The following is a 26820-nucleotide window of genomic DNA, read 5'->3' as shown; positions in this document are numbered from 1 at the left end:
ATAAATCTTTATTTATGTATAGGGTTAAATGTAAATAGGACCAACTAGCCATATAACATATGAATATAATTAAAAACTTGATAACCTTGGAATCCCATTCCATCTTGGTTAAAAATAAAAGAAAATGCACCTATATAAACACATTTCAGTACAGCATACTGCAGTTTCAGCTTCCATTCATAGAAAACTTAAATTATCGTGTACTGATAATCGACTCGATAGGTCCTCAAAATGATTGTATTTTATTTAGTACTCGTGACGTCAGCAATTATTGCCGTTGGATCAAGAGCTGAAGCTGAAGTTGTACTTGCTAAAGATATGAATTATAAATTATCAAGCAATGATTTAATGCCTTTAGTAGGATGTAAGTATTTGTTTTTAAGTTGATTGTGCTTACTTTGGAGTAGTTTGTAATACTGATTTATTAACTAAAAGCTTGCTTATTCGATTTTTTTATATTCACGTACTTAACAGACAGCAGGTACTTGATTTATTATTGTAAAATGAAAATATATTTTTTTTCCTAGTTGGAACATATCAGATTCAAGGATATGATTTGATTAGAGATGTTTTGGATAAAGCTTTAGCTTCAGGGTATCGTCTCATTGGTTAGTATTCTATTTATTTTTATTTTTCACAATAAGTAACATAAAAAATTAGGTATATATTAATATAACTATTGTTTACAGATACAGCTAAAGTTTATAGGAATGAAGAAGATATAGGTAGGGCTTTAAAAGAATTACTACCAAAGTATAATTTGACACGAAAGGATATATGGATAACAACAAAACTTTGTAAGATTAGATATATGATAATTAATATCTAGTACATGGGTGTTTATAAGTTTTCAATTTTAGCACCCGATGATCAAGGCCCATCTGCATATAAGGCACTCCAAGAATCAGTAAAAAAACTTGATACTGACTATGTTGACCTTTATCTTATTCACTGGCCTGGTGCTTATAAAACAAATGCCTCAAATACCAACAATTCAAGGTGATATTAGTGCAGGCCGTTTCATTTTCTTAATACATATCTATTTTACTTTAGATTGAGAGATGAAAGTTGGAAGTTAATGGTACAAGGAGTAAAAGATGGATTAACTAAAAATATAGGAGTATCAAATTATCTTGTGAGACATTTAGAACAATTATTGGCAAACGATCATGGTATTAAACCAGCGGTAAATCAGGTAATTACTAGATATTACAGGGTATTTGGTTTTTTTACCCTTCTTTATATCAGAATCTCATATAAACAGAGTAAGAAGTAAGAGTACTCCACACCATCTAAATCTAAAGCATATAAGTATTTATAGAAAATCTAAATCTTCATTTTTCCCAGTATGATGGAAAACCATGATACAAATAATAGAGATAAGATAGGTATTAATGTATGTAGTGGGCAGTGCTCAAGGACTGTATACTGTATTCTAAACAGTTCCTTTGAAATACTACTTTTCCTATTTCGCAGAGCTGATAGTGTAGTATGTGGAAAATCTATTAGGCAGAAACCTGTCGTTGGAAGTAAAGTAAATGAATTTGCTATAATTGGTTAGTCATCGTAATATATATCAAAGAACTACTTTTTTATTTTTCTAAAGGACTGTTCGATCGCGTCAAATCGCCGCTGTCGTAGTCGCCGTGGAATGCTACGTCACGCGCTGACCAGCGCTCCACAGTGCGGCGGATGGTTATTCTAGCGGGACAAAATTTCAAGAGCAATGTTTGGGACTTAAAATCTAAGAACGTAGCAAATGGTCTAATATATACCAACTATATGGTTAAATATATTTATTTAATAACAACTTAATTTATTGTATGTATGTTTATATAATTTGGTAACTCAAAAGATCTACATCATTCAATATATCGATATTTGAAAAAAAGTGAAAGTTTGATATCTGCAGAACAAAGGCACTAAGGATTTTAACAAATAATATACGTACAGTAGAAAAGTACATACCTTTGGCAATCTTCAACATAATTTGGCTTTCTAATAAAATGTATAAACACTTGTAAATATTGTGTTTTCGTATGATCTCTGCCTTGCTGAGCAGAAAACGACCAAATTTGGTTGATAAAAATGTATCGAAATACAAAGAATATCCATGCATTTTTGTATCAATTGGAATGTCTACCATTTATTCTTATCAGTTTTTTTGGCTTATTTCTAACCAAACGCTTTTGTCCCGCTAAATTTATCTTCCAACGCACTGTGCGCTCGTCCGTCAAATGCAAAAATAACTCACTGTTATGGAGGGCTTACTCACTGTCTAAAATCTTTAGCGCCAACATGGCGCCAACTTCAACTCGGTCAGTAGATGACGTAAAAAAACTGACAGTGCAGGAAGATAGGAATCGAACTATCCTTATCTCTATAGTATCCTTGGGCAGTGCTTACAGAAAATTACTACCCTGGTGACGTCATGCGCGCAGAGAACCAATGTGCGACCGCCAAGGATCTCATCTTTCGTTTATTGTATCATGACGGAAAACTGTCTTTAAAACTGTGTTGGCAACAGTCAACATTAACATCGTATACGTATTTAGCGGACGTTATTAGAATCCGCTAAAATAAAAAAATATGGTTTAATTTTATTTTATTTACAAATAATTATATGTAAATGATATAAAGAAATATTTTCACCAGATTTAAATATCTTTATATTATTGAAAAAGAAGAGAATATTGATACAAATACTCGCAAATTAAAAAAAAGATTAGAAAAAATTTGAACCTGACCTCTGTCCAACGAGGGGATCCATGACAGCGTGAGTAGTGTCTGTCATTTTAATTCACAGATAAATTATATTTTCTGTCATTTTTTGTATCTCGTCTGTCGAAATCATCCCTTAGGGTGAGTCCCATACTATACAGGGTGTCCCAGAAAAAAGTGCAAGTATTTTAACTAGTAGTATAGTTCAACCCCCGAAACAGGCCTACGAAGTTTTTTTCGCGAAAAAAAAAATTTAAAAATTCGAAATTTTTTGGAATTTTTTTTAGTTTTTAGTTAAAAAACATAATTTCTTGATAATATGGCAACATAGGTATTAGATTAAATTTACAAGAAAGAAAATCCAGAAAAGATCCAGTGGTTCTCAAAATTTTAGCAAAAAATATTTTTTTTTAATTTTCAATGTAAAATAACTCGTTAATAACGTTATTTTTGACTTATTTGAAAAACGATAAAGAGAAAATATGTTTCTTTTATCGAGATCTACCACCCCAATATTTGCACTTATTTCTGGGACACCCTGTATATGTATGAGTCCAGGGACCATCGTAGGAAGAGCAGAACGGCAGATCAGCGCATCGATCTCCAGCAATTCTATTGGCTGATTTTTTTTCAAAAAAATCATCTGTCAAAAATTTCAGCCAATAGAATTGCCGGAGCCGATCGGCCGTTCTGCTTTTCCGACGATGATGTGGATGCACCCTGACTGATTAGACGGCTTTTATATTCTTTTGTTTTAATTTTATACGGTATTATCGAAAAATAAACGGCGTCCACTTGGCTGGGAAATAACAATCGATGACATTTCCCATATAAAATGAAAGCGATCTTCATTTCATAGCCATCGCCGACGCCGTTTTCTTCGATCATACATCATACGGTATATTTTCTAAAAATTAAAACCGCTAGATTGAAACCGCTAAACTGAAAAAAATGGCAACACCTGCTGCGCTGTCAAAGTAACAAGAGCACAAACTGAGCCCTACAAAATTCAAATCATTTAATAAAAAAAAATAATTAAATCATTATATTGGTCATTTTAATGGTGCTATAAATGCATAGCAAAAAAAATAATTCAGATGTGAAATAAATGAAATAAATTATTAACATCTATAATTAAAAATCAAAATATCTATACAATGGGCGCGTTCAGGGACGGTCAGCGGCTGAGTGGCTGAGTAAAGCGGTTCCCTAAACGGTATCTTTTTACACACAAAAACAGTCAGCCTCTTTACCAAGGTCGATCAGCCTCTGTGTTCCCTGAAATGCGCACAATGTGAAATGTCAAAACGAGGAAAACTAAAGCCCCGCAGAACTGCGACTGTCGCCAGCGACACTTCAAAAGCACCAATGAGATTTGTACAAAATTCAAACAGCTGTCAATTTTAAATTTAGTACAGCTCCCATTGGTCGTTTGAAGTGTCAATCAGTGTCGCTGTCGACACGACGCAGTTCTGACAGCGACACTGATTGACACTTCAAACGACCAATGGGAGCTGTACTAAATTTAAAATTGACAGCTGTTTGAATTTTGTACAAATCTGATTGGTTCTTTTGTCGTGTCGCTGGCGACAGTCGCAGTTCTGAGAACGGGGCTGAAAGTCCCGTTCTCAGAACTGCGTCGTGTCGCGGGCGACACAGTTTGACACTTCAAACGACCAATGGGAGCTGTACTAAATTTAAAATTGACAGCTGTTTGAATTTTGTACAAATCTGATTGGTTCTTTTGTCGTGTCGCTGGCGACAGTCGCAGTTCTGAGAACGGGACTTAAAATGCGAGAAGTAGGTATTAACAGCTTTCTTCTGTTGTCACATTATCAGTTGTGAAATATACATATAGAATTTTAATACACCTGAAGTAAGCATGTTTCAAATAAAATATTGATTTTTACTAGGTAGAATGGCATCCGCATTATCATCCAGAAGATTTACTAGAATATTGTAGAAAAAATAATATTTTACTGCAAGCATATTCATCGTTAGGTGGTTCAGGAAATACAGATTTAATAAAAGATCCTAAAGTAGTGGAAATTGCTAAAAAATTAGGAAAATCACCTGCACAAGTTTTACTTCGGTGGGCGCTTCAACAAAATTTGGCAATTATTCCCAAGGCTAGGTCAAAACATCATATTGAAGAAAACATCGACCTTAATTTTAATATCCCAGAAGAGGATATGCAAACTTTAAACAGCTTTTCAACAAACAAATACTCGTGGGACCCGGCAACTATTGTTTAAAGCCGTTATTTATAAATTACATTTAATTTTATTTATATTTTTTAATTCATGTTTGTAAAAAATATTTTTAATATTATCTTTTGTCCAAGGAAAGCACTGTTATTTATTAGTCTGAGCCACTATTATTTTTTTTTAAATGTCAAAAGTCAAATGGCCCACTTGTTGCCAGATTTATTCATTTTCTCTGCGAAGTCTATGCCAAATGACTATGCAAAGTGTGCATAATTATGAAAAAATTCTCTAATGCCATTATGAAGTTTTTTAAACTAATGCTTGATTTTAATATGTAATGCGAGTGAAATTTTGTAACTTTTTTTTAAACTCTTATTTAACAAAAAAATGGCAAATTTAAATGCAAAAAAAATAAGCAAAAGAGAAATAATAGTGACAACAAATTTAAATTGCAAAAAACAGAATTATTTGGCTATAAGAAGATAATTATTAATCAGAGATGTAATATTAATATCTCTTTCTAGTATTTCTATTAATAATAAAGTTATTTTATGTAATTCATGTAAATATTTTCGAAGCCCTTAGTTGTTAGGAATTCATTTCAACCAAAAAAGTTAGTCCTGTTTATTTATAATTTTGTATTCAATATTTTTAAATACAAGTCAATCTAATCTTAATAGTAATAAATGGAAATATATACCTACTTTATTATGACCTATAAAAAAATATAAATATTGTCGTGCAATCCCTGTTCGTTGAATATAAAAAACTATGATAAAAAAACTATGATAAAAAAACTATTTTTTGGTAGGTAAATGAGAGGGCAAATGAGTTAACCCGTGGTTAACCCAGAGAAATAACCCGACCGTTAACCCATAGAATTGACGGAAGTTAACAGTTAACTTGTCAGTTAACCGAATGATCAACCATGGTAAACGTCAAGGGGTAAAAGCATGGTAAAAGGCAAGGGTAAAAGGTGGTAAAAGCATCATGTAATAATTCATGTACCCTTCTATATATCCTTGCATGTACCATAAGCAGTTTAGTTTACTTCTATGGGTAATTGTCCTAGTCATATACAAAGAATATATTATTGACATATAATTTATATATGACTTGGGGTATTAACCCGTCATATATAAATTACTATATAACTTATTCTGTGGCTCCAAGAAACAAGAAAACGATTTCCGATTTATTAATCTTTGGTTATATTGTGATTACAAAAGTGGTGCCAGTTTGTTTGTCGAGGTCTTTTAATTGGTTTTCTTATTGATCAGAAAAGAGGATTTTTAAGATGGAACAACTAACTGAGAATGACCTGATGCATCGCGGAACCGACTATAATAATTTAAATAATCAAATACCATTGGGAGAAAGTGCCGAGGCAACAGCAAGACGACGTAGGTACGTATTTATAACTTTTGTTCGTAATGTTATATTTCTCATTCTTCTGAGTATTTAATTTGGTTTTCTAGCTCCAATCGGTCTATAAAAAGGAAAAAATTCGATGACGAACTTGTTGAATACAGTCTTGGCGTACCTGGCATTTCTAATATAAAGGTAGTACAACACTTTAGTACCTTCAAAAGTAAAACGTCATATAACTATTTTAGGGCGCAAGAGCACGAACTCAATCATACCATTCAGATTTAGCGCCTGTAGGATCCCCATCAAGCACTCCTACAACTAGTGTAGTTGTGCCACAACATGTAATGGAATCTGCAAAGAAAAAAAGTATATCTAAGGCTACACCAAGCACATCTAAAGGAAAGAAAAGAAGTCAACCAAAAAGCCAATTAACAACTAAAGATTTAGGAAGATGGAAACCAATTGATGATCTAGCTTTAATTATAGGTTTGAATATTGAAAGATCCCTATTGATACTATGCTATAAGTTAAAATTAAATAATATATTGTGTTAATTTGTTCTTTGCTATATATTCATATTATATCAAGGTTTTTTGATGTTTAGGTGTTCAGCAAACTAATGATCTGAAGACAGTCCACCTTGGAACAAAATTCTCCTGCAAATTTACATTGCAGGAGCTCCAGTCACGTTGGTATGCATTATTATATGATCAAGCTGTATCAAGGGTAGCAGTATCAGCCATGCGTAATCTCCATCCTGACATGGTGGTTGCTGTTCATGATAAGGCCTTATGGAGTCAAGAAGAAGAGAAAATATTGAGTAGCATAAAATCAGTATGTTCATTATTAAGAAATCATGTGTAAACTAGAAGTATATTATTTTTAGAGTACAAACCCAACTGTGGAAGTTTTTGCTGATCTCTTAGCAAAGCATTCAGATATTTTTTATAATGGAAGAACTGCCAATTCTTTAATGCGGCATTGGCAGACTTTGCGTATGTATCATTTATTGCCAGATCAAGTTGTGGGACCCATTCCAACATCTGGAAGGCCCATAATGACATTTAATGATGCTGAAGAACTTATTCAAGATTCTGAATTGACTGATCCTCCTGATGAAACTTTAGACACAGAATTGAAGTTAGTACTTTATGATATGAGTTTTTTATTTCTAATTATATTATAGCTTATAACATTTATTTATGACAGAAAAAGTGCATCTTATTTAATAGTTTACACATAAATTTCTATAATTTATCTAATCTATAATTATAAATTTAATTGTTTTCAGACTTCAACAAAGGAGAAATATCAAAGAAATTAGACAATTAGAAAATGAAGTTGGACGATGGAATGTATTAGTTGATAGTGTTACAGGTATTAAGCTGATTTTAAAATTTAGTGGGTATTTATAAAAACTGTTTTTTAACAGGCATGTGTCCTGGTGAGTTGGATAGTCAGACTTTGGCGGTTTTAAGAGGCCGAATGGTTAGGTATCTAATGAGATCAAGAGAAATAACAATTGGAAGATCTGGAAAAGGTCATAATGTTGATATAGATTTATCTCTTGAAGGTCCTGCTCATAAAATTTCCAGACGACAAGCAACACTTAGGTAAAACTGAGAAATTGTTAATATTTTTTTCGATTATGTTGTTTTTAGGTTGCGAAATACAGGAGAGTTTTATTTATCATCTGAAGGGAAAAGACCAATATTTGTTGATGGAAAACCAGTAACCGCCGGAAGTAAAATTCGTTTATACGATAATGCAGTTGTTGAAATTGCTTGTTTAAGATTTATTTTTTCCATTAACCATGACCTTATAAGGGCTATACACAATGAAAGTGTAAAGTATAATTTGCCACCATAATATTTTAATATTTATTACCTTATGTAATTTTTTTAAAGTTATAATTTTCAATTGATTGTAATCCAAGATATTTATGTGTATCATAAGGAATCTTTAGGAGGTTCTTCAGTATTAAAACTAAACCTAAAACTATTATCGGAAATAAATACAGAAGTTTTAGCATACATTTTGTTTTCATTTGTAACATCATTGTGTGTGCCATTGTCCTGTATTTCAGTTGTACTTTCAGATGGATTTGAGAAATTAAACTTGAAATCACTTCCTGTCCTAAGAGCTTTCCTAATAAACGTTGATTTTTCACTTGGCTTTGGTTGAGTAAACTTCACTGAAAAACCTTAAATACATATTTATATTTTTAATTATAAACTAGATAATCAAGTAATTTATTTACTTTGAATTTTTTTCTCTTCTTTTGCCATTTTATTTCTATAATCTCCAAACGAAAGCCTCATAATCTGCCTTTTCTTAATAAGTGGAGCGGTTTTACTCATGAGGGTATTTAATAAAACGGTGACTATACAATTGATGCATACACTACCTTTAATCTTACAAAAGCATAATAGGGTAGTTTTAACACGTGTTATTATTACTAAAGTCTCTAGTATTACGCACAATAAACCCCAAGGCCTTAAACGAATTGCTGAACAAATGATAGTTTACTGTCAAATTTCATCCAAAGTTCTAAAAATAAAGACTCTGCCAATCATCGTAGTACCGATCGAATAATCATAAATTTTTGTTTCCAATTTCAAGGTATAAAACATGACTTTAGATTTTTCAACGTTCAGTGGTAGTTATTATGTGAACACCATGCAACTAATCGATCAATTCACCTCTGAAGACGTTCACAATCATGAGGCAAATCAATGCGGGAAAATATCTTCATGTCGTCTGCATACATTAAAACATTAAAATACTTAAATCAATTATATTGGTGACACCGTCTATAAAAATGTTATACAATTATTGAAGGGTCTCAAAATAGACCCCTGGGGTACACCCAAAGTAGCGCACAGTTCAACCGAATTTTAACCACAGTTTATGAGTAGTTCTCCCAAAGAGAAACAACAAGATAGAGTCGCTAATACTATTAAAAAGAAATAAAAAAATTGGCGCCGGAAGGCACGCATAGCCGCCCATACTAAAATATGTTAATATCTCGAAAACTGCGACTTTGACTGATTTTGATGTTATTAGAAATTTTGTTGCAAATATTATTCCTACCCTTAATTTGAAAACCGCGTTTCGCTAGCTACTAAAATTTTGGAGTTACGATTTCTAAATTTTTAACCCCCTCCCATACCCCCTTCCCAACCCCCCACCCCCACCAAAAACTAATAGCCAGATTCTCGGGTGCCACAGTATTTTTCTGCCAAATTTGGTTAAAATCGGTTCAGCGGTTTTTGAGTTATCGTGTTACAGACGGACAGACAGACACCATGAAAATATTTTGTATTTAGGTCATTTATGACCCAAATAACTCATTTTGGGTGACATTAAAAAAACTTTTTTTTTGCCGATCCTAATAGCCTACCATAACTATTGGTATGGTCGGCTAATAACACAAGTACTAATAACGCTCTACCTAAACCAAATTATGTTTTATATCAATATTCACTTCAAGCTGCGGATTAAGTAATGGGTACTGTAATATATTATTACTTAGTTCATTTTTATTATTTATTTTAGATACTTAATTTAATAATTAATAATAAGTTTCTTTTTGAAACTCAATTACTTGAAAATTAGTGGGGATTTAAAATGTGAAATGTTTGTTTTTATAACATAAATACTCGTGGGTAATACTTATTGTTTAGTTATTTCTCATACATTTTAAAAATACTTTTAATGATTTTTCCAAGTCTTCGTTTAGAATCAAAATATTTGGAAATAGTAAATCAAGGTAGCAAGTTCTTTAATATGCGGTCGGTGCTTGGCGGTGCATCGCGTGCCCTGGATATATTCTCTGCAGCTAATAAAACTAGATTCATATAAAACGAAAATTGATCGACCGAGATTATAAAAGCTCAGAAGATAAACACGGAATTCCATTTCAACGACGACACTGCACGATTATTCGCCTCACCATTGTAAGTAACAAAAATTTTTGAAAATATCTATAAAATTAAATTTGCCCATTTGTAAGTTTTTTTTTCATTTATACTTTCAGTTGCTAGTATTGAGGAGAAGGATCCATAATGTACCATACCGGGAGCAATACCGCCAAAAAACAACGATCTAGTGCCAGCTATTTGGTTAGGCCAAAATTAGGAGCCTTGAGATCATTATACTCCAATAGACCTCTGTCTTCATTGTCAAATGAGAAAAGGAAGAAATCAAAGTAAGTTTTTTAATATATTAATCTTTTTACAGTATATCACCGGATTGTCTTTACAAGAGGAAAAACTTTTTTATTATTGGCATTTTGAGAAAAATGCATTCTTCATAGAACATTTTCCTTGTTCTAAAATGGCTAATCCTGTTTATACTTTTCCAAATTTCTATACCGTTTTAGACAAAATAGAAAAAAAACATGAAAATGTCTACCATACCTCTATATTATTTAGTTCTTACAGTATCTGATCTTCTTAAACCAGATTTGTTAAACATTTCTATACTGCATATTAATTGATTAGGTAATTTCTTCTTTTAGGATCGCCGATATTTTCATTATAATTTGAATTTATGAAATTGATAAAACCTAACATATTGAAAAAATAATATTGAATTATTCTTAAATATTCCCAAATCTACAGCTTATTTAAAGTTGTCATTTTCTCACACACTCTGCTTTGGAATTGTTTTGACAAACATTATTTTCAGACTGAGTATTGAAAGATTTATTTGGCGTAGATATTAAAAGATATCTGCTGCAAATAAAAAAAACTTATGCGTACCTAAAAGAAGTATACCATTCTTCTTTAGAATTCATTCTAAACACAGCTCTCTTTCCATATATACCAAGGTTCGGCAATAGTGGGTCGGGCATCTGTAGCTCCTAGAATAATAAAACTTGAGAATTTTGTTTAAGTGCGAAGCTCAAAGTATGTACTAGGATGTATTTCAGGAAAATATTTTAACTTCTACAGGGTGGCTCAAAAAAGTGTGAGTGGATCTGGATGATTTTTTTTTAAATGGAACACCCTGTATATTAGTGCATTTTTGGCTTCATTTCAGATCACTTCACATAATCCTAAGATATGAGTAAATATATTTCAATAGTTTCAGAGATATTAATTAATAAATAAAAATATATATTTTTCAAACTTTCTTAAAAAAATTAATAAACACAAGAACTGTCCTTAAATCAAAACTATTTTAGGTATTTACTTTAGATGGTCTATACTTACTCTGCTATAAATATAGTAATCTTAAATCACACAGGATGTTCAAAATTCTACACCAAACTTTCTAAAATATAAAATAATTTTTCTCCCTTTTTGTAACGGAACACCCAGTATATTATTTTTTTAATAGACGGAGAATTAAAAAATGAACATTTTTTGTATATAGAGTATTTCATAATTTTTAACGGTTTCTCAGATATTCGCGGTTATATATTTCATATGGCATTTTCCATAGCAAATTTTGATCAATGCCACTCATTCAATGCCAATGATTTTTCTCTCATATTTTACCGTTGAAACAGCCATATGAATCTATATCGCGAGTATCTGCGAAACCGTTAAAAATTTTGAAATACTCTAAATACAAAAAATGTTAATTTTTTAATTCTCCATCTAATAAAAAAATAATATACAAGTTCCATTTAAAAACCTTGGCGTAGAATTTTGAATAACCTGTGTGATAGATCATCTGAAGGAAATACCTAATATAGTTTTGTTTTCAGGACAGTTCTTGTATTTGTAATAATTTTTTTAAGAAAGGCTGAACAATATATATTTTTTATTTATTCATTAATATCTCTTCAACCATCGAAATATATTTATTTACTCATATCTTAGGATTATATAAAGCAGGGTTGGAAAAAATCATGATTTTTTTAAAAAATTAAAAAAAAATCAGATTTATTTGATTTAAATCAGATTTTTTTTATTTAAATCAAATTTTTTTGATTTTAGTTCAAAACAATATTTAAATTGGATTTTCAAATGACTAGGACTTATTTCCAATTAAAGTCCTATCCTAAATGGCTAAATCTTTATAACTCTGCCCGTTATCGATAACATTAATAATTCTAGGGTGCGTTTTGTCATTTTTCCACATCGGTCACCAATATATTTCGCAAAAAAGTCGCTCGCTTCAGATCAAAAGGATTTTTTTTCAAACGTCTCAAAAGTATTAATTTTTGTCATTTTGACGCCTAGGTATAAAAGTAAAGCACTGTTACGCCTAAGCACAAAAGTACAAAAATATATTATTAAACAAAAAAAATATTAAATGTGTCAAATTCAACGAGCGTACAAATTGTTGCTCGATTGCTGTTTATATTATTTGCAATGTTTGAAATTGATTAAAAATGATTTGTAATGTTTTAAAAAAATAGTATGTATGTTCTATTAGGAGTAAAAATGTACTTTTTGTGCTTCCTTGTAACGTCGGAATAGCTTTACGATGGTCCCTTCAAAGGTACAGTATCATCAAAAAATGTATAATTTTTACTCCTAATAAAACAATACACTATTGTTCGGAAATACTCTTAAGTTGAGAATGAAATTAGTATTATCTAATGTCAAAGTGTGAAATACTTATTGCAGATCAAAATGTCGGTAAGAATTTGAAAAAATACAACCATTTCAAAAAAAAATATAAAAAACATATTTCCTGACAACGATTTATTATAGATTCTCGGGAATGAAGATAATATGGTCTCTATATCAGAAGAACCTAGTTCTGCACTAGACTGCGAATGATATGTATTCGAACAGCGAATTTTTGCCACATAAATTTTAAAATAAATCCCTGCGTTTAGCGGTCTAATGGATTCACACGAAATTACTTCAAAAATCGGTCCAAAATTTAAATTATGAATAGAAATTTGAATATACCGCGTGAAAATTGAAAATCGGACAATTTGGTGAAGGAATCTTATAAATAGTTAGTTTGTTGTGTGTTATAAGTTAGTAATTGTGTATAAAGTGAGAAAATAAATTCGTTAAGTATTTTATCGTGAGTTTAAATTAGTGGACCCACGGAATCCGTAACAATATTTTTTTTATTTAAATCAATGAATAAAATTAAAAAAATCATTTGATTTAATTCATGCCAACCCTGATATAAAGTGATCTGAAAGAAAGCGTAAAATGCAATAATATTCAGGGTTTTCCATTTAAAAAAAAATCATCCCGATCCACTCACACTTTTTTGAGCCACTCTATAGAAGTTAAAATATTTTCCTGAAATACATCCTAGTACATACTTTAGATCTGCACCTCAAAATTCCCAAGTTTTTATTTTTATTTTAGGAGCTAGAGATGCAAGATACACTATTGCCGGACCCTGTAGGTTGGAGCATCAATTTCAAAAGTTTAAAAAAATCTTAAAAATCGGGCTAAATGTCCTTACGCCGCAGCGCACAACCATCAGGAATAGAATTATTATCGAATAAATTGTTAATGTACAGGGTGGGCTAAATTGGACACTTGTAAAGAGAAACACCCTTTTCTATAAGAGATAGACGAAAACTAATATCGGTGTCTGGAGCTCAATTTTTGTCAAAAACATGATGGTGAAAACCGCACATCGATATCTGTTACCGTTTCGGTGTTACGGGGTCTTTTTCAAAAATATGCATTTTTAACAATCGCTGTAACTTTTTTGTTATGGAAAATTTATTATTTTTCTGAAAACATTTCCAAAGCATCTTTCTACGTAGAATTTAATGGTTTAAGTATAATTTTTTTAAAATTAATAATTTAAGAATTATCAACAGAAAATTTGATTTTTTAAATGGGGCACGCTGTATATTTTTAACTCATTGAAAAGAAATTAAAATTACCATTCCAAAAATATAGCACACTTGATATTTTGCTCGATTCCTCTTCGAGATATAGAGTTTATTAAAATTCGCCCACTTTGAATAAGTAGGCTTTGAACGACGCCGACGCCGGCTGTAATGCAAAAAAAATCTAGCCGGTGAGCAGCAATCAAAACGAAAATAATATTTGCAATGAGAGATGCAGAATTTTATAACAATTTAAACTATATTTTACCAACATCAATACATTTAAACTATATCTAATAATAATAAAAATAAATAGCAAACCGAGACATGAGATTTTGCTACAAGTGTTCGACATATCAACCGTCTTTGTTAACCGTTTATGTTATGGACATACGGGGCCGTTATTGCATATTTCTCTCGGAATTCATTAACTCAGTAGGCGTGAAAGATACCCTCGCATAACCGCTAAGTACTTCTAATTCTTATTTAGATTATGCGGGTAATTTAAAAATAATAACCTTTATTCTTCCGCAAAGATATCCATAGGATTAGATCCAAAGGCACTAAGTCCGGCGGTTAGGTTGGTTACAACTTACAACCAAACCAAACCAAACGGCTGGGATCTTGGTTAGCTATTAAATTATTCTCGAAATTGGCTGCAAAAATTTGCCGATAACTTCAGCGTTCTGAGGCGGTGCCTCGTCTTGCTGGAAAAATATGTTGTCGAGTTCCATTAGGGGCAGATCATTAATAAGGGATCCAAAGCCTACTAGTTAAAAGTGGTAAACTTTTAAGAATTCTGTATTTCGAAGGGGATTATAACAAAATATCAAGTGGGCTATATTTTTGAAAAGGTAATTTTAAGTTCATTCCATTTAATTAAAAATATACAGGGTGTCTCAAATAAAAAGTCAATTTTTCTGTTGATAACTCTTAAATTATTAATTTAAATAAAATTATACTTAAACCATTAAATTCTACGTAGAAAAGTGCTTTGGAAATGTTTTCATAGAAATAAGAAATACAAAATTTTTCATAACAAAAAAGTTGCAGCTATTTGTTAAAAATGCACATTTTTGAAAATACCTCGTAACTCCGAAACGGTAACAGATATCGATGTGCGGTTTTCACCGTCATATATTTGATCAAAATTGACCTCCAGACACCGACATTAGTTTTCGTCTATCTCCTATAGAAAAGGGCGTTTCCCTTTAAAAGCGTCCAATTTGACCCACCCTGTACTTTCTACTTTTCAAAGAGCCATATTGATGTTTTTGATCGTCATTTTCAAGCTCTCAATCTAAAGTTATATAGATGTAAAATAGATGTAATAGATGAATCTGGACGGCATGTTACTTGATAAGCTCTACTGTTTTACTGACATGCGCTGATATAGCAGATAGGTCTGCTAAATCAGCACTATTTGAGAGAACAAAAAGCCCGTAATAGATATATAATTTGTCTGTTTTTCGTCAACCAATTTTTCATGGAACATTTTCATGATGGTTGGTTTCCATGTCAACCACAAACTTATTGAAAAAACATTTGAGGATCGTATGCATCGCATGCCACGCATCATTAATTACATTTCCAAGATAATCTAGATGCCATCGTCGGAGCTTCCACGGTGCCATTCTTTTATAGGATTTTTATAAAAATATTATCACCGTATAATATGAATCAGCACGCAAGAATATTTATTGATCCGCGAAGAACGGCGTACATGTTTCGTTGGCGTAAATACAAGCACAGAGTGGACATGGAGGTACGTAAATGATTTGTAATTACCATATTGTGGTCATTTCGTGCACACTTGCAGTGTATGTGTGCACCATAGTGTGCACCTGTCATGATGTCGCAAGTGTGAAAGAGGTAAAAAATATTTCGGTATATTAAAATATAAGTGTTTTATAATCTTTTATAATTTGTAATGTTCCATATGGAGGTTTCGGTTATTAGATTGTAACTTAGGGAAATTTAAAGATAATTTGATTTTTAATATATTTTCTTAAATGGAAAGCTATACCAAATAATGTAAGTCAAATCTCGACTATTCTCTCTTTGGGATCTCGAAAACGGTGACTAATACAGGGTGGTTCAAACTATAGAGGGTCCGGCAATAATGCGTAGGGCATCTGTATGTAGCTCCTAGAATAAAAGATTTGGGAATTTTGTTTAAGTGCAAACCTAAAATATGTACTAGGATGAATTTCAGAAAAATATTTTAACTTATACAGGGTGGCTCAAAAAAGTGTGAGTGGATCGGGATGATTTTTTTTGGAAGACTTTGTTTGTTATTGCATTTTTGGCTTCCTTTCAGGTGACTTTACACAATCCTAAAATATGAGTAAATATATTTCGATAGTTTTACAGATATTAATAAAAAATTAAAAGATTTATATTTTTCAGCCTTTCTTAAAAAAATATTAAAAATACAAGAACTTGTCCTGAAATCAAAGCTATATTATATATTTACTTTAGATGGTCTGCACATACTTTGCTATAAATATCGTAATCTTAAATCATACAGAGCGTTCAAAATTCTATACCAAACTTTCGAAAATATGTATATTATATACATATGTACCCTGTATATTATTTTTTTATTAACTGGAGGATAAACAAATTATCATTTTTTGTATTTAAAGTATTTCAAAATTTTAACGGTATTGCAGATACTCGCAGTATTATTTCATATGGCCCTTTCAACGGTAAAATTCCAGAGAAAAATAATTGGGTGGCTTTGATAAAAATGTACTGTGGAAAATGCCATATGAAATATAAAACTGCGAATATCAGAGAAACTGTTAAAACTTTTGAAATACTCTAAATACAAAAAATGTTCTAATAATTATTAAATTCTCCATCTATTGAAAACATAATATACAGGATGTTCCATTTAAAAAAAAACTAAGAAAAAATATTTTATATTTTAGAAAGTTTGGCGTAGAATTTTGAGCATCCTGTATGATTTAAGATTACGATATTTATAGCAAAGTAAGTACAGACCATCTAAAGTAAATACCTAATATAGTTTTGATTTCAGGACAGTTCTTGTGTTTTTAATAATTTTTTAAAGAAAGTTTGAAAAATATATATTTTTTATTTATACATTAATATCTCTAAAACTATCGAAACATATTTACTCATACTTTAGGATTACGCAAAGTAATCCGAAAAGAAGCCAAAAATGTAATAATATACAGGGTGTTCAATTAAAAAAAATCCTCGATCCACTCACACATTTTTGAGCCACCCTATAGAAGTTATAAAACCTGAAATAATTTCCTGAAATACATCCTCGTACATATCTTAGGTTTGCACTTAAACAAAATTCCCAAGTTTTTTATTCTAGGAGCTACAGATACCTGACGCACTATTGCCGAAAAAATCTGCAATCTAAATATTTTAGTTCTGCTAAACTCCCAATGTACAGGGTGGACCATTTTGGTTGTTTCTATAGGGTATCTAAGAAACCGTGAAAAATATTCAAATTTCGATACTGCAGTGTCGGGTTCTTTTTTTGAAAAAATTACAATGGCGCAAAGGGATTGTGGCTATCTTGATCTGTTTCGAAGCTACAGGGGGATTCTCAAATTTTGTACTTTTTGAAGATGTTCGATAGTTTGTTTATTTCAGCAACCATGGAAAAATGAATTATACATTCTAAAGGCACTTTTCTGTGTAGAATGTAGTGGCGCAGTCAGACTTTTTTCGAAAGAAATATTTTTTGAGATATTAACTATACTTATGTTTTTTTAAATAGAACCCCTGTATATTTTTAAATTTTCTTATTCAGCTTGGCATGGGCTTTTCGAAAATATATAACACTCTATATTTATTTTCACTATTAACCTCAACATTTCAATTTTTTCTTAAAATATCCACTTAGTAGATAGTAGGCCACGCCGAGTAACAAAGTAAACGGTTGGCATGGTGATCGGAACATACCTTTGATGAATGCGGGACATTTCATTTCAACAGATTGAAGTGTGTGTATTTTAAATAATAAAAAAATTAGTAAATTTGAAAATTTTGAGAAATATATGTTAAAATGTTATATTGAGTCTAACAAACATAAGCAAATGGCAGCTGATTTATATTTTGAGCGGTATGTAGAGCGCGAGTAACCAAACCCAGCCATTTTTAAAAGGTTAGAATATAGTTTAATCAATTTTGGATCTTTTCAAAAACCGCGTCCGCAAAATTATCAAAAAGGAGATGAAGAAAATCAATATATTAATGTCCTCGGAGCCGTAACACTAGATCCAACAACATCAAGTACAGCTATTGAAATATTGAAATGCTGTTAGCGGCGCGGCGTGCGGAGACGTACCAACTCTGTCTAGATAATAATGGGCAGCAGTCTGAACATTTAATGTAGTCTTTGTGTTTTTATTTTTTTTTATATTAACTGAGAAGCCCGATTGAAGTAACCTCTTGAGTTTATATTAAAATATGTTCTTTTGTTTCTGTCACACTTATTTTTTATTTGCTTCGTATTGTTCGATTTTATTTAATTGCTAATTCATGTATTCGGCTCCGAGGACATTAATATATTGATCTTCTTTCTGATAATTTTTCGGACGCGGTTTTTGAAAAGATCCAAAATTGATTAAACTATTTTCTAACCTTTTAATAATGGCTGGGTTTGGTTGCTCGCGCTCTGGATATCGCTCAAAATATAAATCAGCTGCCATTTGCATATGTTTGCTAGACTCAATATAACATTCTAACATATTATATTTCTCAAAATTTTCAAATTTACTCATTTTTTTATTATTTAAAATACACACACTTCAATCTGTTGAAATGAAATGTCCCGCATCCATCAAAGGTATGTTCCGATCACCATGACAACCATTTACTTTGTTACTCGACACGGCCTACTATCTACTAGGTGGATATTTTAAGAAAAATTTGAAATGTTGAGGTTAATAGTGAAAATAAATATAGAGTGTTATATATTTTCGAGAAGCCCATGCCAAGCTGGAACAAGAAACTTTAAAAATATACAGGGGGTTCTATTTAAAAAAACATAAGTATAGTTAATATCTCAAAAAATATTTTTTTCAAAAAAAGTCTGACTACGCCACTGCATTCTACACAGAAAAGTGCCTTTAGAATGTATAATTCATTTTTCCGTGGTTGCTGAAATAAACAAACTATCGAACATCTTCAAAAAGTACAAAATTTGAGAATCCCCCTGTAGCTTCGAAACAGATCAAGATAGCCACGATCCGTTTGCGCCATTGTAATTTTTTCAAAAAAAGAACCCGAGACTGCAGTATCAAAATTTGAATTTTTCTCACGGTTTCCTAGATACCCTATAGAAACAACCAAAATGGTCCACCCCGTACAGGGTATCCCATTTTAGTGAGTTCTATAGGATTTCTCGTTTATGAGTACACTTACAAAGATGCGGTTTTTATCACTGTCTGTGTCACTGTGTTACTTTTTTTATGAAACTAAAGATGCTACAGGCAGATTTGTCCTAGCCCTCTTAGTTCCTGAAATACAGGGTGAATTTTAAATTGTTGCATTTTTCGACTCTCCTCGTATATCGGTTATCTTATAACTTATCAAAAAGATGAAAACTGTGTCCCCCGTTTGACGCAGAATCCAGTGGCGTAACTAGTTTTTTGTTGGAAGCTGTTGTTCTTGAAATATGACCCAAACTTATGTTTCTTTTTAAATAGGATAATTAATATAATTTATTGCACGCAAAATTTTGGTTATTGGCTATTCCACGTTAGTTTCTGTATATGAAGTTATTGGACAAGTGTACAAAAACATCAATAACACTGATTGACAGCATGTTATCTAAAATCGGCACAAGTTAATTTTCCATGTAGTTTATTAAGATAACACGATCAATAGCAAAATTCTCTTTTAAACTTGATCATTTTAATTCACAGGTAAATCGTATTTTTGTACATTTGTGTATTTCGTCTGTCGAAATCTTTACTGTCTCGTTAGACATACTGTAGTTATACAGGCTGGTCCGAACTGTATTCCGAAAACTTCGGTAGCATATTTTTCAGATAAAATTAAGTAAAATAAAAAAGTTCGTATAAATGTATGTCCTAATATGCTTAGTTTCGGAGATACAGGTTGTAGAATTTTCATTTTTATTTCGATTTTTTCCAAATAATTTCTGAAGTAACGTCAATATTTGGGTGAAAATAGGCGTCTAGGAGTTTCTTAAAATGAGAAATTCGATTTTGATGTCAATATGACTCTTATTTGTAGGGGGTGCCACCTACATGTGTTTTAACTGTTTTGAAGATTAATAACTTTTTGTCCGTACCTGTATAAAACTACTGAGTGAAAAAACATACATTTCCGTGTTTTTTTACGTAAAAAAATGTCTCATTGTAAAAATCGCTACGAGTAACCGTTCTCAAGATATATAGAATGGAAATAGTCAATACATGTCATTATTGATAAAAAATAAACATGTAGAGTAGATAGTTATTTGACTGAAATGATAAATTTGGGAACTTTTTATTTTTTTTAAATAAATCATATTTTTTTTGTCGAAAAAGATGACGATAAAACAGTTTCTGTTGAACTTTTCACTAAAACATTTCAAATTTATGATTTCAGTCTAATAACTATTTAGTAAATATATGTTTAATTTACGTCAATCATGACAGGTATTAATAATTTCGATTCCAAATATCTCGGAAACCATTACTCGTAGCGATTTTTACCAAGAGACCTTTTTTACATAAAAAAAACGTCGTAAAAGTACTCAGTAGTTTTATACAGGTAGTGATGAAAAGTTATTACTTTTCAAACCAGTTAAAAACTATGTAGGTGGCGCCCTTTACAAGTAGGAGTCGCATATTGGCATCAAAATCAAATTTCTCATGTCAAAAAACTCCGACACCAATTTTCATCCGAATATTGAGGTTACTTCAGAAATTATTTGGAAAAAAATCAAAATAAAAATGAAACTTCTACACCCTGTATCTCCGAAATTAAGCATTTTAGGACATACATTTATACGAACTTTTTTACTTATTTTTATCTGCAGAATATGCTGCCGAAGTTTCCGGAATACAGTTCGAACCACCCTGTATAGTATGTACTTAAATATTGGTCTTTCTAGGAAAACATAGAACTTACAAGAGTTAATAGGTTATCATTATTAATAACATCCTACATTACTTTCTATTTAACGGCATTAAGAGAGGTATTTTCTTTTTTTACAGAAAATCCGTTATTCCCAAAATGGATTTTAGAAGAAAGCCCGATTATGCCGATACCGCCTATCGTGAAGCTGTAGGTCGTTTAAGAATTCTTCTAGCTGAGAGTTACACACCAATTAGAAGGTATTTCTTTTTAATAACAATTTTAAGCTTATTTTTTATAGAATGTTATATAGAATAAACATTATATATTTATAATATATTTTATATACTAAATATAACAGTAGTTTTATTTTGATTTTTTTTAAAGCCGAGTATACAATCCAAGACCACTTAGAGAATTAGACAGTGCTGGAGAGGAAACAGATAATCAATCCATGATCAGCGGAGGCAGTAGAACTTCTAGAATAGGAAGGCCATATTACAACTACAATTATGCACCAGTTATTCCTAGAAAGTACTATTATCCTCCATTAAAAAGTAATATCAACACCTTGCATACAGAAAATGTGGAAAAGAATCCTCCACCGTAAGTAAAATTGAATAATAAATAATATAAATTTTTACTTCTAATTGAGACTAATTTCTTAATGTCACAGTATTCGGCATAATTAAGCACTTAATATACGAACAAGGGTTTAACTATATCTAATTTTTATATCTGTTTCTACGAGGTATATACAAATATACGGGATGTTCCTTAAGGAAGTAAACCTTTCAATTTAAGAAAACCATTCATATAAATATATGTTATCATAACTTTTAAGATACAGCATGGTAAAATTTTCTAAAAATGCTAATGTTGCTTCTGAAAAAGTTTTTTTTTCATAATAACTCTGGTATTATTATACAGGGTGGTCCGAAATGTATTCCGGAAACTTCGGCAACATATTCTGCAGATCAAAATATAAGTAAAAAAGTTTGTATAAATGTATGTCCTAAAATGCTTAGTTTCAGATATACAGGGTGTAGAATTTTCATTTTTATTTCGATTTTTTCCAAATAATTTCTGCAGTAACGTCAATATTTGGATGAAAATTCGTGTCTGGGAGTTTTTTGACATGAGAAATTTGATTTTGATGTCAATATGACTCCTACTGGTAGAGGGCGCCACCTACATATTTTTCAACTGTTTGAAGAGTAATAACTTTTCGTCCGTACCTGTATAAAGCTAGTAAGTAAAAAATATACATTTACGACGTTTTTTACGTAAAAAATGTTTCTTGGTAAAAATCGCTACGAGTATTGGTTTTCGAGATATTTGGAATCGGAATTATCAATACCCGTCATCATTGCCATAAATTAAACATGTTGACTAAATAGTTATTAGACCGAGATCATAAATTTGAAAGTTTTTGTGCCAAAAGTTCAACAGAAACTGTTTTATCATCATTTTTTTGCAGGAAAATTTGTGATTAACTTAAAAAAAATTAAAATTTCCCAAATTTATTATTTCAGTGAAATAACTATCTACTCAACGTGTTTATGTTTCGTCAATAATGACATGTATTGACTATTTCCATTCTAAATATCTTGAGAACGGTTGCTCGTAGCGATTTTTACAAAGAGATATTTTTTACGTAAAAAGTCGCAGAAATGTATATTTTTCCTCTGTAGTTTTATACAGGTACGAACAAAAAGTTATTACTCTTCAAAACAGTTAAACAGATGTAGGCGGCGCCCTCTACCAGTAGGAGTCATATTGACATCAAAATCAAGTTTCTCATGTCAAAAAACTCCTAGACACCAATTTTCATCCAAATATTGACGTTGCTTCAGAAATTATTTTGAAAAAATCAAAATAAAAATGAAACTTCTACACCCTGTATCTCTGAAACTAAGCACTTTAGGACATACACTTATACGAACTTTTTTGCTTATTTTTGTCTGCAGAATATGCTGCCGAAGTTTCCGGAATACAGTTCGGACCACCCTGTATACAGGGTGGTTCGAAACTTCGGCAGCATATTCTGCAGATAAAAATAAGTAGAAAAGTTCGTATAAATGTATGTCCTAAAATGCTTAGTTTCGGAGATACAGGGTGTAGAAGTTTCATTTTTATTTCGATTTTTTCCAAATAATTTCTGAAGTAACGTCAATATTTAGATGAAAATTGGTAGATGGGTGTTTTTTGATATGAGAAATTTGATTTTGATGTCAATATGACTTCCATTTGTAGGTGGCGCCACTTACATGTGTTTTAACTGTTTTGAAGAATAATAACTTTTTGTCCGTACCTGTATAAAACTACTGAGTGGAAAATATACATTTCCGTGTTTTTTTACGTAAAAAAATGTCTCTTTGTAAAAATCGCTACGAGTAACCGTTCTCAAGATATATAGAATGGAAATAGTCAATACATGTCATTATTGATAAAAAATAAACATGTAGAGTAGATAGTTATTTGACTGAATGATGAAAATACAGGTATTTCAATGATATGAATGATATGAAAATTCAATGATATGAAAATACAGGTACCGGTATAAAACTACTGAGTAAAAAAATATACATTTACGACTTTTTTTACATAAAAAAGGTCTCTTGGTAAAAATCGCTACGATTAATGGTTCTCGAGATATTTGGAATCGAAATTATCAATACCTGTCATCATTGACATAAATTACACATGTTGACTAAATAGTTATTAGACTGCAATCATAAATTTGAAATCTTTTTGTGTTAAGAGTTCAAAAGAAACTGTTTAATCATCATTTTTTCGCAGGAAAACTTATGATTAATTTAAAAAAATAAAAATTTATTATTTCAGTCAAATAACTATAATCTACGTGTGCTTATTTTTTGTCAATAATGACATGTATTGACTATTTCCATTCTAAACATTTTGAGAACAGTTGCTCGTAGCGATTTTTACCAAGAGGCATTTTTTACATAAAAAGTCATGGAAATGTATATTTTTTTAGTCAGTGGTTTTATACAGGTACGGTCGAAAAGTTATTACTCTTCAAAATAGTTAAAACACATGTAGGTGGCGCCCCCTACAAATAGGAGTAATTTTAACACCAAAATCAAATTTCTCGTGTCACCAAACTCCCAAATACCAATTTTCATCCAAATATTGACGTTACTTCAGAAATTATTTGGAAAAAATCGAAATAAAATTGAAACTTCTACACCCTGTATCTCCGAAACTAAGCATTTTAGGACATATATTTTTACGAACTTTTTTACTTATTTTGATCTGTAGAATATGCTGCCGAAGTTTCCGGAATACTGTTCGGACCACCCTGTATACATCAAACTGCAAAATACTGAACGAATTTGCCGTATAGAGTATTAGGAGTAGTCAAATGGTACGCTAGTACCTAGTAAATTGACCCATTTGAGTTTGCTAGTACTTTATGAAATTATCTTTTTAGTGAAACAGTTAAATTTGAGAACACTGCGACAGCTCCACCGGAGCTAATGTCTTTTATAGAGCGTCAGGAGGATTATATAGAGCAGCTAGAAAAAGAGTCAAGATTTTGTAAAGTAAGTATTGACAATATTAAATTTTAGTTTTTATAATAGTATACAGGGTGGTCCAAACTGTATTCCGGAAACTTCGGCAGCAAATTTTGCAGATAAAAATAAGTAAAAAGTTCTTATAAATGTATGTTCTAAAATGCTTAGTTTCGGAAATACAGGGTGTAGAAGTTTCATTTTTATTTCGATTTTTTCCAATTAATTTATGAAGTAACGTCAATATTTGGATGAAAATTGGTGCCTGGGAGTTTTTTGATATGAAAAATTTTATTTTCATGTCAATATGACTCCTACCTGTAGAGGGCGCCACCTACATATTTTTTAACTGGTTTGAAGAGTAAAAACTTTTCGTCCGTACCTGTAAAAAACTACTGAGTAAAAAAATATACTTTTACGAAGTTTTTTACGTAAAAAATGTCTCTTGGTAAAAATCGCTACGAGTAATGGTTCTCGAGATATTTGGAATCGAAATTATCAACACCTATCATCATTGACATAAATTAAACATATGTTGACTAAATAGTTATTAGACTAAAATCCTACATTTGAAATGGTTTTGTGCCAAAAGCTCAACAAAAACTGTTTTATCATCATTTTTTCGCATAAAGTTTATGATTAATTTAAAAAAATTAAAATTTCCCAAATTTATTATTTCAGTTAAGTAACTATCTACTCAACGTGTTTATTTTTGTGTCAATAATGACGTGTATTGACTATTTTCATTCTAAATATCTTGAGAACGGTTACTTATAGCGATTTTTACCAAGAGATATTTTTTACGTAAAAAGTCATAGAAATGTACCTATATGTTTTCACTCCATTGTTTTGTACAGGTACGGACGAAAAGTTATTACACTTCAAAACAGTTAAAACACTTGTAGGTGCGCCCTCTACAAGTAGGAGTCATATTGACATCAAAATCAAATTTCTCATGTCGAAAAACTCCCAGACACCAATTTTCATCCAAATATTGACGTTACTTCAGAAATTATTTGGAAAAAATCGAAATAAAAATTAAACTTCTACACCCTGTATCTCCGAAACTAAGCATTTTAGGACATACATTTATACGAACTTTTTTACTTATTTTTATCTGCAGAATATGCTGCTGAAGTTTCCGGAATACAGTTCGGGCCACCCTCGATAATTATTAACACGTTTAGGATGAACTATCGTCGCTGTTATCAAAAGTAAAAGAAGTTATCAGTGAAAACGAACATCTGCACGAGAAGCAAAAATCAAAACTGATCAAATCTGTTTTTGATCATTTGGAAACTGAGACAGAAACAGAAACTGAGATTGATCTTACCGATAAAAACGTAAGCAAGAATTAATATGAAGATAGTTATATTATATAACTCTTATTTTAGACATCAAAATCACCAAAAAAATCCAGAAAAACTAGAATCATAGACGGTCCAGCTATTGTATTTGAATCCAGGATATCTGAATTAGAAGCTCAATTAACACAGGCAAGAATTGATTTGAAAAAATCTCAAGAAGATAACGAAGCGCTTAGAAGAAAATTATCAGACGGTTCTTTTTTCGAAGGGAGTACTTACGAAAATTTAAGCAAACAGTTGGACGGGTGCAACAGGTATATTTTAGACTAGTATGTTTCAATATATTATTTTATAATGTATATTATATACAGGGAAAAACAAGAGCTGCTTGATAAAATTAAAACTCTGCAATTGGCATTGTCTAAGCTTCGTGATAAAGAGAATGATACGTGCGATCAGGTAAAGAGAAGCTTAGATGTAGCGGAACAAGCACAATACGAAAAAAGTGCAGCTGAAATTGAAATAAGACGATTAAAAGACGAATTGGAAAGGCAGCATATGAAACTGAGAGATGCTATAGCTGATCAAGTATGTATAAGGATTTGACTATAGAAGATCAATAAATGGATTTCTAAAACACCACTAGGAACACTCCCGAAACTCATAAATTTCTTTAATTATTTTATTTTATTATTGCTATTTACTATAATACGTGTACATGTTTGGGTACCAAGCTCTTATTCTTTAATTCTCCTTAATTATCTATTATGTCGGAACACAATACATAGTTTAGGCTTGGTGCATTTCAACCGATGTTTTAA

At 31.2% G+C, this 26820-nt stretch overlaps 4 protein-coding genes across 8 annotated transcripts in view; 3 read left to right on the top strand and 1 right to left on the bottom strand.

Annotated features, from left to right (window-relative positions):
• The first annotated feature begins 120 nt into the window (after positions 1-120).
• Positions 121-5485, top strand: LOC115885202 (glyoxal reductase-like). Its single transcript, XM_030904030.1, has 6 exons — positions 121-364; positions 528-608; positions 690-797; positions 861-999; positions 1054-1195; positions 4635-5485. Exons 1-6 carry the CDS (start codon positions 232-234, stop codon positions 4974-4976), a joined length of 945 nt encoding a protein of 314 aa, XP_030759890.1. The 5' UTR covers positions 121-231; the 3' UTR covers positions 4977-5485.
• Positions 5486-6100: 615 nt separating this feature from the next.
• LOC115885201 (microspherule protein 1) lies at positions 6101-8332 on the top strand. Its single transcript, XM_030904029.1, has 8 exons — positions 6101-6335; positions 6407-6491; positions 6545-6785; positions 6904-7133; positions 7186-7439; positions 7591-7676; positions 7732-7912; positions 7961-8332. Exons 1-8 carry the CDS (start codon positions 6226-6228, stop codon positions 8166-8168), a joined length of 1395 nt encoding a protein of 464 aa, XP_030759889.1. The 5' UTR covers positions 6101-6225; the 3' UTR covers positions 8169-8332.
• Positions 8210-8665, bottom strand: LOC115885203 (UPF0488 protein CG14286). The gene is made up of 2 exons (XM_030904031.1): positions 8560-8665; positions 8210-8493 (listed from the first exon to the last, which is right to left on the bottom strand). The coding sequence occupies exons 1-2, from the start codon at positions 8657-8659 to the stop codon at positions 8249-8251; spliced, it is 345 nt and encodes a 114-aa protein (XP_030759891.1). The 5' UTR covers positions 8660-8665; the 3' UTR covers positions 8210-8248.
• A 1194-nt stretch (positions 8666-9859) lies between these two features.
• The window catches only part of LOC115885221 (serologically defined colon cancer antigen 8 homolog), a 30167-nt gene continuing 13206 nt past the window's right edge, over positions 9860-26820 (top strand). The window contains exons 1-8 of one of the 5 annotated variants that reach the window (XM_030904055.1): positions 9860-10258; positions 10339-10509; positions 21294-21413; positions 21541-21759; positions 24611-24722; positions 25880-26035; positions 26087-26313; positions 26371-26587. In XM_030904055.1, coding sequence (XP_030759915.1) covers positions 10367-10509; positions 21294-21413; positions 21541-21759; positions 24611-24722; positions 25880-26035; positions 26087-26313; positions 26371-26587 — 1194 coding nt within the window. In that variant the 5' untranslated portion in view covers positions 9860-10258; positions 10339-10366. Of the gene's footprint in view, positions 10259-10338; positions 10510-15757; positions 15839-15909; positions 15946-21293; positions 21414-21540; positions 21760-24610; positions 24723-25879; positions 26036-26086; positions 26314-26370; positions 26588-26820 lie in introns of those variants that run through there. The other 4 variants (XM_030904054.1, XM_030904051.1, XM_030904053.1 and 1 more) reach the window with 4 other exon arrangements.

Source organism: Sitophilus oryzae, unplaced genomic scaffold (genome assembly GCF_002938485.1).
Source record: "Sitophilus oryzae breed Bouriz unplaced genomic scaffold, Soryzae_2.0 scaffold_377_pilon_pilon, whole genome shotgun sequence".
NCBI classification, from domain to species: Eukaryota; Metazoa; Arthropoda; class Insecta; order Coleoptera; family Curculionidae; genus Sitophilus; species Sitophilus oryzae.
The sequence above is the reverse complement of the archived record's forward strand: the minus strand, read 5'-3'. Positions and strand labels throughout refer to the sequence as shown.